A 13,534-nucleotide genomic window follows, 5' to 3' on the forward strand; every position below is an offset into this window, starting at 1 on the left:
TGAGAGCGTGGCATGCCGGTGCTTATGTGGAGGTCAGAGGACAACTTTCAGGAATCTGTCGCTGTCTCTTTTTTTATCGAGGCTAGCTTGCCTGTGAACTTCTGGGTGACTTCCTGTCCTTCCCCCATGTCTCACTGCAGGAGTGTGGGATTACAGACCCAAGTCGCTGCATCTGGCTTTTGGAGTTCTGGGGATTGAACTCAGAGAGTCAGGCTTGTGCAAGGTAACATTTTAACCACTAAGCCATGTTGCCCAATCCTTTTTCTTGTCTTAGCGCACTGTTTAGGACTTCCTGGTTTATGCTGTAAAGAAGAGGTTGAATCATAAAATATCCACATTCTTTACATTCTCTCTCCCTCTCCCTCTCCCTTGTTTGTTTGTTTCATTTTGTTTCTTGAGTCAGAGTTTCTCTGTATAACAGTCCTGGCTGTCCTGGAACTCATTCTGTAGACCAGGCTGGCCTCGAACTCACAGAGATCCACCTGCTTCATGCCTCCCGAGTGCTGGGATTAAAGGCGTGTGCCACCACTGCCTGTCTCAAATACTCACATTCTAAGAAATTATTATGCTTTATCTGAACCATTTGAAGACAAACTGTCAGTATCATGACACTGTACCTAATTTCATTACCACACTCTTGTAAGTATGAGAATAATATCACCTGATTAAAAAAACGCCATTGTCATATCCTGGAACTCACTATGTAGATCAGGCTGGCATCGAACTAAGAGACTCGTCTGCTTCTGCCTCTCGGGTGCTGAGACTAAAGGCATGCACTGTCACACCCAGCCGAAGCTTATCATTTTAAGTGTACAATTAACTAGTGTCAATTTACAATGTTGCATAAACATCGCTATCATCTGTTACTAAAACATTGTCATCATTGCAAACAGAAACTCTGCAATTACAAGGAGTGACTACACATTCCTTGCTACCAACAGTGCTAGTAGTGAGTCTGAATTTACCTATGTTGGTAGACTCACACAGTATTCATCCTTTTGTGTCTGGCTTATTTTATAGTATAATGTTTTTAAGTTCCGACCATGTGGTAGCATGTGTCAGAATCCCATTACTTTATATGGCTGAATATAGTCTCTGTGTGCATATATCCCATTTTGTTTATTCCTTCATTTGTCAATGTCAGGGCTACCTTTGTATATCTAGGATAAATTTCAAATGGTCATTATTTGATGAAAGACATGAATCTATATATTCCAAAGGCCCAAAGCTCAAGGAATTCCATATAGCATAAACTCAGAGACCCACACCAATACACATAAACCCAAATAACAAAAGCAAATAAATAAATTGTCAAGAGGGAAGTGATTTGTCCCTTACTAGGAACCTCCATAGGCTTGGCATCTCATCAGAAACATAGAGAACAGAAGGTAGTAGGTTGGCACATTTTTCTTTCAAGTTCTGAAAGAAAAAAAAAAAGCAAAGCTTGCCAATCAAGAGTTCTGTAGTTGGCAAAGCTGTTCTTCAAAAGCAAGGGATGTGGGAACTGGAGAGACGGCCCATTGGTTAAGAGCACTTGTTGCTTTTCCAGAGAACTAGATAGCTTGGTGGCTCACAATTGTCTGTAACTCAGCTCCAGGGGATTCCAGATCCTCTTCTGACCTCTGCAGGTCCCTGCACACATATACACAGGCATACATGGATACACAGAAAACTTAAAAACAAAAATAGGGGAGATGATAGGATGTTCTTCAGATTAAAAATAAAAATGCTGAGGAACTTTGTAACTTGTTTGTTTGTTTGTTGGTTGGTTGGTTTGTTTGTTTGGTTGTTTTGGTCTTTCAAGACAAGCTTTTTCTGCATTTCCCTGGGTGGGCTGGAACTCAGAGATCCACCTGCCTCTGTCTGCTGAGTACTGGGATTAAAGACATGTACCACCACCTCCCAGCATGGCTTGTTTTTTTTGTTTTTGTTTTATTTTATTTTACAGTTCCATTCAGTTCTACATATCAGCCACGGGTTCCCCTATTCTCCCCCTCCCACCCCCTCCTCTTACCTCCAGCCCACCCCCCATTCCCACCTCCTCCAGGACAAATCCTCCCCCGAGGACTGCGATCAACCTGGTAGACTCAGTCCAGGCAGGTCCAGTCCCTTCCTCCCAGACTGAGCCAAGCGTCCCTGCATAAGCTCCAGGTTTCAAACAGCCAGCTCATGCAATGAGCACAGGACTGGGTCACACTGTCTAGTTGCCTCCCAAACTGATCAAGCCAATCAACTGTCTCACCTATTCAGAGGGCCTGATCCAGCTGGGGGCCCTTCACATGGCTTGGTTTTTTTAATTTAAAACATTTATATGATGGGTGTTTTGCCCATACATGTATCTCTGTATGTGCACCACATGGATGCCTGATGCCCACGATGGTCAGAAGAGGGCACTGAATTCCCTGGAACTGGAGTTGCAGATGGTTGTGAGCTAGCATACGGGTGCTAGGAATGGAACCTAGGTCCTCTGGAAAAGCAGCAGTACTTTTAACTAGCAAGCCATCTCTCCACCCTCATGTGGTTTGATTTTTAAGTTCATTTTTTTTTTCTTTAGAGGTGGATAGACTGAAGCCCAGGTCAGTCTGGAGAACACTTTGTAGCCTAGGCTGGCCTTGAACTCACGGCAATCCTCTTGCCTCAGACTCCCAAATATGCGAATTTCTGGTATGGCCCATCATCACACATGGCTCCTATTCTTTTCCTAATAGAATTTAAAGAAGAAATGCGTGAAGTAAATGTGAATTTGCTAGTGGGCAAAATATCCAAAAGTGTAAATGGTAAGCTCAACTAAAACACAAATCGGTAGAAGGATGAAGAACAGATCCCAGGATATACTGACTATAAAAGACTTAAGATCTGTGACACACAGTGGCTGAGAATTAAAGAATGGGGGATGGTCAGGGCAAGTAAGCCAAAGAGGATGGGAGTGGTTATACCACGTTAGGACAGACAGACTTCATGTCAGAGGATGGGAGTGGTTATACCACGTTAGGACAGACAGACTTCATGTCAGAGGATGGGAGTGGTTATACCACGTTAGGACAGACAGACAGACTTCATGTCAGAGGATGGGAGTGGTTATACCACGTTAGGACAGACAGACTTCATGTCAGAGGATGGGAGTGGTTATACCACGTTAGGACAGACAGACTTCATGTCAGAGGATGGGAGTGGTTATACCACGTTAGGACAGACAGACTTCATGTCAGAGGATAGTGGTTATACCACGTTAGGACAGACAGACTTCATGTCAGAGGATAGTGGTTATACCACGTTAGGACAGACAGACTTCATGTCAGAGGATGGGAGTGGTTATACCACGTTAGGACAGACAGACTTCATGTCAGAGAGGATGGGAGTGGTTATACCACGTTAGGACAGACAGACCATGCCAAAAATGGTCATGAAAGACATGATGTAAAAGGCCAGTTGCTGTAAGAGCTGATTCACCTAGATAATATAACAATTATAAATATATAAGCACCAAACACCACAGTTCCCAGGCAGAGCAAATGGAGCAAATGGGAAAAGCACACAGCTTTAGAATAACAGTCCAAGTTTTCATTGCTTACTTCAATATTGAAAATAACAACTAGACTGCTGAATGAAGAAATCGACTGGACCCCCCAAGCTGGTACAGATCACACCTCCCAGTGGCTGTAAGGACAGTGCTGTTCTCAAATCACAGGGAATATCCTCCAGGGCAGGGCCAGGGCCTAGGTCCCTGTTAACATTTCTTATACTTTGTGATAGAAACAGCACCAATTGGCCGGTGACCTCCAGAGATCTGCCTGTCTCTTCCTAACCCCTGGCCCAAGTGGTATGGCAGTGTTTCTCAACCTGTGGGTCATGACCCATTGCAGGGGTGGGGGTGGGATGGGGGTGAGACCGAATGATCTTGCCACAGGGGTCACCTAAGACTATCCTGCATATCCAGTATGTACATTACGATTCATAACAGTAGCAAAATTACAGTTACAAAGTAGCAACGAAAATAATTTTATGGTTGGGGGGGTCACCACAACACGAAGAACTGTAATAGAGGGTCGCAGCCTTAGGAAGGTTTAGAACCACTGATGTTACGGCTTTTTATATGGATGCTGGGGATCTGAACTCAGGCCATCATGCTTCCACGGCAAACATTTTACCCCCTGAACTATCTCCTCAGCCCCCACGATGGAAATTTTGATTGTCAACATGACTGGCTTAGGAAATGCCTAGGATATTAATAAAGCACACCTCTGGGGATGCGTAAGGGCATTTCCAGAGACCTGAGGGCTCCGACCGAGTCAGTGGATTAATCCCTCAGTGAAGTCATAATATGATGGCATTATTGAGAGAAGGCGAAATGGAGGAGGTGGGGCCTGGCGCCCGGGAGCAGGTCATTGGAGACATGTCCTTTGGGTTCATCTCATCTCGACTCCTTCCTGTATCCATCCCTGTTGTGTGACACGTTGTGAAGAAAACATCTACTCACCCCGGATAGAGAACCAAGCACAGGACAAAATGAGGCTCCCGCTGTAGCCCCATGTGGGGAGTCAGGGGGTTTGGCTGGTGTGACTATAGGCGTGTGAGTGAGCAGAAATGCCCCTGTAGGGGACATGCGGCCCTTCGTGCTCACAGACATGCACCAGGGGGACCTGGAATGTTAAACACAAAGGGCTGTTCCTTCCTTCCAGGGAAGGAATGAAAAACCTGTTTTACACCCAGAAGGCTGGAGTGGACATGTTTTCTAGCCCGATGACGTTTGCGCAATCTGCATGGCCAAAGACTTTCTGGCACCAGACCCTCCTCCAGACCCTTCTTGTAAACTGGTTTTTTTTAGTCTATCCATGGAAACTCATCTTTGTGGAAGGTATCACATATAGTTAATCTATAGAGCCCATCTTTACAGAAGGGGTCGCATGTACCTTACAAAGAGTTCCATCATCGTTGTCTGCTCCGTGTTTAGCTTGCTTTGTTTCTCAAAGAGATTAGGATGTGCTTTGTTGTGTATGTGGGATTGAGTTAATCTTCACAAGAAAGGTTTTCGCCCCATTGTGCTGTGTTTAAATATGCCCAAATTAAACAGCTCGGATTCGGACTCCGTTACTGAGTCGTGTCAAGCTGAACTGCCCCTTGCCTTCTGTGGCTCCTGTCTCTGTGACCCGTGAAGATCGCAGAGATCCCCGCATGACCCAGAGACAGCTGCATCGCCAAAACCCACCCCAGAGACGACTCGTGGAAACTGGAAACCTAGAGCTGTTCGCACAACTTGCAGGCATCTCAACGGTTGAAATGTGTAGCTCAGTCGGTCATAGTCTTTCCAGACGGCTGGGCTTGTCTGAGGTTGTCTCTCGGCAGTCCCCTCTGCTTTCATAAGCTTGGGGAGGGAGGCTCCTAGTGCACCTGGTATCAGGGACTTCCGGAAGCTCTGGAGTTGTCTACTTCCTGACTTTTTTCTTTTAAGATTTGTTTTTGTTTGTTTGTTTGTTTGTTTTTGGAATGTGTGTGTTTTTGCCTGCATGTACGTATGTGCACCATATATATGTCTGGTGCCTAGAGGCCAGTAGAGGGTGCCAGATCTCCTGGACCTGGAATTACGGATAGTCATAAGCTGTCGTGTGTGTGGGTGCTAGGAACCAGATCCCAGTCCTCTGCAAGGACAGAAAGTGCTCTTAGCTGTGGAACCATCTCTCCAGACTCTACTTCCTGAGTCTTAAGGAGCCTCCCTCAGAACATTGGGAATCTTCCCCACAGGATGGAAATGGTATACAACAACCCCGTTTCAATCGCTGCTTCCCAAGGGGGTGAAGAACAGCTCTCCTCAGCTACCTTCTTCTTCCACCATGATACTCCCCCCCCCCCCCCGCAGGGTTTCTCTGTGTAGTTTTGGTGCCTGTCCTGGATCTCGCTCTGTAGACCAGGCTGGCCTCGAACTCACAGAGATCCGCCTGGCTCTGCCTCCGGGGTGCTGGGATTTAAGGTGTGTGCCACTACCGCCCATCACCATGATATTCTGTTTGGGGCCAGATGACCATAAAACCATGAAACCATGCGTCAAAATACATCTTTCCTCCCTTAAGTGATTTCTCTTGGGTATTTCTGTCTCAGTAACGATGGCAGTAACTAAGGTGCATATTGGAGAGTATGTCTTCTTTGAAGTCCATTTATTGTAGTGCTTCCTGGCTACCCATCACCCAAGAAACAGGTCTGTCTGTCACAAATTATAAGCAAAAATCGGGAAACCAATCTGCCATGACACTTCCCCCAAACCACCCATTCTATGCATTCTTTGGCTCCACTGTTCAGCCTGGTCACCACTGGTTTCCAACTCCTGTCATTTTGGCTTCCAGATTGCGATGAGGACCCTCTGCAGCCTACAGCGAACCGAGTTAATGGCTGTCCGAAACAATCCCGGTGAAGGCGGTTGTCATGTAAAGTTACTCCGCGTAGTTAAGAAATCCGCCCTTGTTAAATACACATGGGAGGCAGGTGCCACTTCCCATGGTCGAGACCAGGATGGTGGCTTTCTTTTGTTTCCCTGATACCTGGGGGAGGGGAGGGGAACTAGAGAATCTAGAGAATCGGAGGACTCCTGGCCATTTGAAGGCTTCCATGCATGGTTTCAATTCCGGCACGCAGAACCAATGTTAATTAAACGCTTGACAGCTTAAGGAGGCGGGGCTTAGCCCAAGTGGCAGGAGCAGGTGTAGTCAGCATAAAGGTGGTTAATTGTAAAGCCATGCAAAATAGGGGTGTCCAGTAATCATATGTTGCATATTTCTGAGGGAGGCCTTTGGTCTGTGCTCCTCAAAGCTCTTCATAGATGTTAATTAGCCCAGCATTTGGTACAGCTCTGACCTCTATATTACTAATCAGCTGGCTGGGTCATTCTGCTTTACCCAAGATACACATGATCAGGCAAGGAGACGATTCCCTAGTGCTAGTAATCCCAGCCCTTACATGCCCGACGTTTATGGGATGACTGGCAGGATCCAGAGGCTTACAACTCTGTTCCCTGAGAGCCAAGGGCCTATTGCTCCAGGCTCTAGAAGCCAGCTTAGGGCTCGAGCTACCAAAGTTGGAGGCTTAGATTACTCCGGTCTTTAATGCCCAGCTGCCACAACGCTTGGCAGCTCCCAGAATCCTTGGCTTCCATCAGCAGCCATGGGCAGTGTCTGCCAGGGCTGCAGGTCCGTATGGGTGCTGCGTGCTGGGAACGGATTATTGTTGGAGCTTCCAAGCCTAGAGTGAGACCGCTACCCCTTAAGGCTTGGCAACTCCCTGGAACTCTTCCAGCGACTGGTACCCCGTTCCTCTTCCCGGCCTCATCATGGCCTTCTTCATCGCGGCTCTTCACCTTCTGGTGAGGTCTTCCGGTGTCTGCTGCGTCTTATCCTCACCTCCTGTGTATGCTGTTTGTTGCTCTTGCCCCAGAACTCGCTCTGGAACTCTTCAGAGTCCCCCTTGCGGCTGTCAATGCTCTGCGGATGCCTTTGTCATCTCTTCGTATTACCAGTCTACCTTGTAATAATAATAATAATAATAATAATAATAATAATAATAATAAAAAGTGTACAATCACTCGAGAGAAGCTTTCATTGGACAAAAGACTCACCCAACTTAACTGAAAAAGTGAGCCAAACAGCTCGTTTATATAGTCAGGAATTGGTTGTGGCAAGGATGTTTGCACCAATCACAGTCCTTCTGCTGGGCCACTAGGGGGAATACCCTCACACACACACACACACACACACACACACACACACACACACACACACACACACACACCCCACAACCCCTGTGTCCTGGGTGAAAATGGTTACTGGAGCTTACCAAGGCTTGTGATGGCTGGCACAAAGTCTGGTGCAAGCTGTTGAAATAGTCACATCTTGGATGCTGCCTCTGGAATCACAGTTCTGCTTAGCAAGGAGCGGCTTCCTTCAAGCATCGAAGGAGTGTTCGCAACAGGACAGCAGCCATGACAGTCCAGTCAGATGCTAAAGAAGAGCCGTGGGACTGAGTCCTGCGACCCAGGCAGCTAGGCAACAGAGAAGGATGTGTCAGTCCAGGAGTCGAATTGGCCTGGCCCCCAACATCTTAGCTTATTTAAAGGAAATATGAACATTTAAAGGGTGCTTACACTAACATCCGTCACTGGCATGAACAGTAGTGTTTAACAGCGCTCTGCTCTCCAGTCTTCTTGGGGGAAAGTAGGGCCATTCTGTCTGAACCATTTGGACTGATTTGGGGGGCCTGGCTACGTATTCTCTTCCCAGGCTCTCCAACTTTGGTCCCAAAGGAGTGGTCTCCAAGATGGACTGAGTCTTCAGGGCTCAGGGTCTACCAGACCCCTCCTGGGACGAAGTGGATGGATTCTGAAGTGAAAGGAGCAGACAAGCTGTCTTTCAGCCTGCTTCCTGCCCTGAAGCATTGGCAACCCAAGTTCAGGCCATGTGGCTGTGGAGGTGAATAGCTGAGCAGTAGCTGGGATCCCCAAGTCTCTGCAGTGTGCAGTATGTGTGTGCATCCCCACAGTCTTCACTTTATTCTGTGTGAATGTACAAGACTCCTCGCTCTGGAGTGCACATACAGGTACTTGAAAGCACTCCCACAACTCACCTCTTTTTCCTCATGTGCACATAGCTGGCCCTTCTATTTGTACACACACACACACACACACACACACACACGCATGTTTTCTGTGCGCAGACATTAAACACAGGTATACATATTTGTATGCACAGAGGGTTTTCTGTATATATCTTCAGGCGTGCACACACGACTCATACTCCACGCATACATACATGTATACAGCTATACTATCTGCATATACACAGGTGTGCCCACATGTGGCCCTTCTACGTGCACATGCAGCTAGGGTCTGCACCACAGATCTTTCTCTGTTGGCGCGCGCGCGCGCACACACACACACACACACACACACACACACACACACACACACACTGGCAGACACGTGGCCCTTTATTCCCTGCGCATGCACACAGACGTGCATACAGTTGGCCCTTGGTGTACACACAGAGGCGCGCACACACGTGGCCTCCATGCGCACATCTAGGCGCGCGCAGCGCTTTTCAGTGCGGGCGGTCTCCAGCCGAGTCCCGCCACACGCGCACGCGCGCACAGGCCCCCTCCCCTATCCCAGGGCGGGTAGCACCGGCGAGAGGCGCGGGAGATGAGCGGCGGGAGGAGGAGGAGGAGGAGGGCGCCGAAGGCGCGAAAAGGCGCGCAGGCGCGCTGCGCCGAGCGGGCCCGCCGCCGCCCACGTCACCGCGCCGCGCGCACGTCACGCCGGCCCGACGCTCGGCCCAGGGTGAGCCCGCGTCCCGGCGCCGCTGGCTCAGGGCAGGGACCGCCAGGGCCGGACCTCCGGGCCGGCGCCCCCGCGCCCCCGTCGTCCGCCCCGCGCGCCCGCCGGCCAGCCAGGTGTGGCGGGGGCGCCGGCCGGCCGCGGCGGGAGGGCGCGGGCTGGGCGCGCGGCCCCGTTCCCGCCCCAGCCCGGTTCCCGCGTCCGGCTGCATCCCGCCCGCCGCTCAGCCTCAGCCCGGAGTCGGCCTCGAAGCGGCGTGGCGTGGGCGGCGGGCAGGGGTCCTGGCCACCCTCCGGCTTTCTCCCGCGCCAGCGCGCAGGGCTGGTGGCCGGGCCTAGTGACAGGTGGGGCGGGCGGGCGGGCGGGCGGCCGGGAGCCCACCTGTCAGAGTGGTCGGCGGCATCTTGGGGTCTCGGCAGCCCGAGGGCCTGCTCCGGCCCCGGGCGGAGCCACGCAGTGGCGTGTGCCCAAGTGGGGGGGCCTTGTGCCTCGGTGGGGCCTGTGGTCAGACGGGGCCCGCGCGCCCAGGTGGGGTGAGCCTGACGGCTGCGCCTCGCTCGGCCAAGGGTCGGGGGCTGGCCCCGCTGCGAGTGGGAGCTGCTAGTGGCCGCGGGGAGCATTTCCAATTGGAGAGGTGACTTAGAATCCCCGTGTGGGACCTGCTTGGCTAGCTCTCCTGTCGGGATTGTGCAAGAAAGGCCCCTGCTGCCTGGAGGCCCTGCCTCGTGCTGGTGGGGAGATGTTTCCTTTGAAATGCGATGTCTGTTAAACTTCTTTTTTCATTCTCACTCACTCATTGTCTCCTTCCTTTTTACCAGATAAGTCCGGTTTCTTCTGTGGAGGGTACGCGGTTACAGCCTTGATTTCCTGGATCTGGTAACATGGCAAAAGATGTAAGTATGGTTGCTTCGTGCTGCAGACATGTTAGCCTGGTGTGGTTGCAGTTTTCGCTCTGTTTCAGAGCGGCCGTCCGTGCACGGCCGTGCTTCGTTTCACACGCAGGAACTGGGGTGGAGGTGAGGGATGGAGGGCCAGTAGGTGGATGCCTCCCCCTGCACAAGTGATCTCTGTCATCTGAAGCCTGACACGTTATTTGTGGTTGGATGATGCTGTCTTGATTTTTCCTTAATCTAGCTAGACTGTTTAAATAAATAAATTAAAAAAAAAAATATGAATACAACTCTCAGTTAAAATGAATGTGTGAAGGGGTTGTTGTGTGTTAGTGGGTTTCCATACAGGAGAGCTGTCAACATGGAACTTACACAGTACTTTTGTTTTTTTTTTGTAATATGGAGGGCCATAATTCAGCTTTGATGGATTGAATATCAACTACTTGTTTGGGCACATTTTTCTCAGAAAGATGCCATTTGGTGATTAATGACACACGGTGGAAATGCTGGTTGGTTTAGCTTTATATTTATCGTGAAGTTACTGGATATTTTGAATAACTTTTTTTTTTTTGAAACAGGTATGGAGAGTTAGGCTCTTAGTCTGAAAAATACAGTCTGTAGTGTTGGTCACATACATTTTTTGCAATATCATTTTAACTCCTTCCAGCACGAATTGTCTCCTTTTCAGCATTTCTCAGCATTCACTGCTCTGTGACTGTTAGATTTCTGACTTTTTCCACGCAGCCTCAGAAATACAGGCGGACATGCTGCGTCAGCCAGAGTTGTGTCCAGGTGTAGCGGAGCTGCGTCGGGGGGTGGGGCCAGGGCCAGGGCCCGAGTCCTGTCCACTGACTTGAGGCCCTAAGGACTCAGCTGTGCTTAATGAATGACCCACATGGGTCAGACGGTGCCTCTCTTCCTGACACCAAGCACTGGGCCTGGTCTTGGGAGTCACGTCACACCCTGGGAGACCTTGCAGAGGTCACCTGAAATCACAACCGTGTATGGTGTTGGCTCGATTATGTTGTGTCCAGTTGTGTGTCTACACCCATGCCCCGACTCTCCTCCATATGTATGCCCTGACACAAGACATGCTGCTCAGCACATGCCCACAGAGTAACCAGACTTGGCAAACGTTTTGTAAATGGGGTACGGGTCCCATGCATTTGTGAGGCCGTATTACTGGCATGGTATAATTTCAGGGAGCATTACGTGTTTAGTGAGTCAGCGTGCTCAGAGTCTTGTCCTCGTAGATTTGCATTATGAACTCCCCTTTCCATGTGCTGTGTCCCTGGGGAAGGGGGGCGGTTCACTCTGATGACAGGTGGTCAGGATCTCCCATCACACCAGCTGGTTTGGGGTTCTCCATTGTGGTGTGGCTGGGCTGGTGCTGTGACCGAGTAACAGGGTGCTAAAGCTGAGTCCCACCACAGGTACTCACAGGCCACAAGTACCCAGGCAGAGGTGAAGTGGTCCTCTCTGTTTTCAGGCTAGAAGCAGAGGTTGAGGACAGTCAAGAGGTGGGCCTTTTCTGTAAGCTAACCATGTTTTTACGTAGGACGTGATGTTTGCATTTCATAAAGGGACTTTGTAGCCTGTGCTGAGGGAAAAGGAAGAGGTACCACTGAAGTTTTCTGAGCACTTGATGCTTAGGATGGAATCTAGTTATAAAGTGTAGCCAGTAGACCCGACACCGTGAGAGTGGAGGGAGGAAGTCAAGTTCTAGGTCATTATGGAAGAGGACCAGGAAGGGTAGAGAGAAGACAGAAATAGCTTAGGGGTTTCTGCTCCAGCAGATGCCCAGGTGAGTCGGTCCCCTATGAACTGCAAGCAGTTACCAATAAACAGGATGGGCATGGCAGGAGCTGATTATGTTGACTTGGCAAAGGATTTCTTCCATGAAGGACAAGAAAGCTGATCTGGGAAGGTATGGGAGTGGGCAGGAGAGTAAGGAGTGATGGTGGATGGGATGGTGAGTGACTGCAGGTACTCTGGGATGCCTGTCTCCCTGTGGAAAGCTTGTGTGTAGAATGAGCCTTGATGACCCTGCCCTAGAGGCTGGCGAGGCCTGGTAAGGGGGGTATGTCTTAGAATGTGAATGTCTTCTCCCAAGGTCAGCCTAAAGCTGCCTGGGGAGTTGTGCTTCTTACTGGGAAGATTGCATTCTTAGACTTGCCCATCAGAAAATTTCACCCTCATAGACATGCCCCGAGGAGTGTTTCCTAGGTGATTATAAATTCGGTCATATCAACAATGCAGATTAACTATCACAAGTCCAACCCAACACCAAACACATTTTAGATCTGAGTGTTCCATCCCTGGACCTTAGAGGCTCATCTCCTAAGGCAAGATGGTTTTATAGTTCATCGACACGAGCCTCAAATCTTAACATTTCTAACATTCTTCAAAACCCTAAAAACCAAAAACCCTGGCCGTTGAGATGGCTCGCTCACTCGCCAGACCCAACTGCTTGAGTTTGTCCCTGGGACCTGCGTGATGGGCAGAGAGAACTGGCTCCCACAAGTTGTCCTCTGATTGCTACGTATCCTCTGCACACTCCAGTAGTGCAAGCCCCAAAATTGTGGAGGGCAAGCACCAAACCGTGCAACTCCGTGTCTGCTATCTTGGGCTTGTGGTGCAGTCCTCTGGGCTGTGGCAGACGTGGGTAGCCTTGCCCCCCTTAGTACCACTGCCTGTAGCACCTGAGGCTTCTTTCTAGGGTCTGCTCCGTTTTGTGCTCGCAGCTTCCCTTGGCAGATGTTCCTTGGTCTGGTCCTGATAGATCCTGTGTCTTGAGATCTCCATGGCAACTGAGGCTTTACCTTTCCGGCCTCATTCGGTGGCCTCGGCCTCTTCGCAAGGACCAACCCTGCCCCCTCCTGTATTTTGCATGCCTGCAAAAACCATCCTGCGGACAGTGTCAGGTTCCGCTGCCAGCTTGAGGTAGATGGCCCCTTCCACTAGGGCTGGAGTGACCTTCTGTGTCTTACCAGCTAAACTTGGGAAAATACTTCCCTAAGTAGCTGTTTTCATTTGATGGCATTCTCAGTCCAAGCTCTTTGAAATAAGTTTCCATTTTCTTAAAAAAAAAACAAAAAACTAAAAACAGTATTATTATTGTGTATGTGAGTGTGTATTTGTGCATGTGTACACGCCTGCCATGTTGTGCATAGATACCAGGATATAGATAAATTTGTAGAATTATTTCTCTCCTTGCCTCTTTATGTGGGTTCCGGGGACTGAACTCAGGTTGCCAGACTTGTTTTTCCCTTCTGAACCATCTTGCCATCTGGAGTTGGCATTTTTACCAGTTGGACCTTTCTGTGACTGA

The 13,534-nt window shown here is 49.5% G+C and overlaps 1 protein-coding gene across 6 annotated transcripts in view; it reads left to right on the top strand.

Annotated features, from left to right (window-relative positions):
• Nucleotides 1-9,260: 9,260 nt before the first annotated feature.
• Tfdp1 (transcription factor Dp-1) overlaps nucleotides 9,261-13,534 on the top strand; it is a 44,380-nt gene continuing 40,106 nt past the window's right edge. For 2 of the 6 annotated variants that reach the window (XM_028881254.2, XM_037211606.1), the window contains exons 1-2: nucleotides 9,314-9,429; nucleotides 10,132-10,206. In XM_028881254.2, coding sequence (XP_028737087.1) covers nucleotides 10,195-10,206 — 12 coding nt within the window. In that variant the 5' untranslated portion in view covers nucleotides 9,314-9,429; nucleotides 10,132-10,194. Of the gene's footprint in view, nucleotides 9,430-10,050; nucleotides 10,207-13,534 lie in introns of those variants that run through there. The other 4 variants (XM_028881252.2, XM_037211604.1, XM_037211605.1 and 1 more) reach the window with 3 other exon arrangements.

The sequence above is a fragment of the Peromyscus leucopus genome, chromosome 17 (assembly GCF_004664715.2).
Source record: "Peromyscus leucopus breed LL Stock chromosome 17, UCI_PerLeu_2.1, whole genome shotgun sequence".
In the NCBI taxonomy this organism is placed as follows: Eukaryota; Metazoa; Chordata; class Mammalia; order Rodentia; family Cricetidae; genus Peromyscus; species Peromyscus leucopus.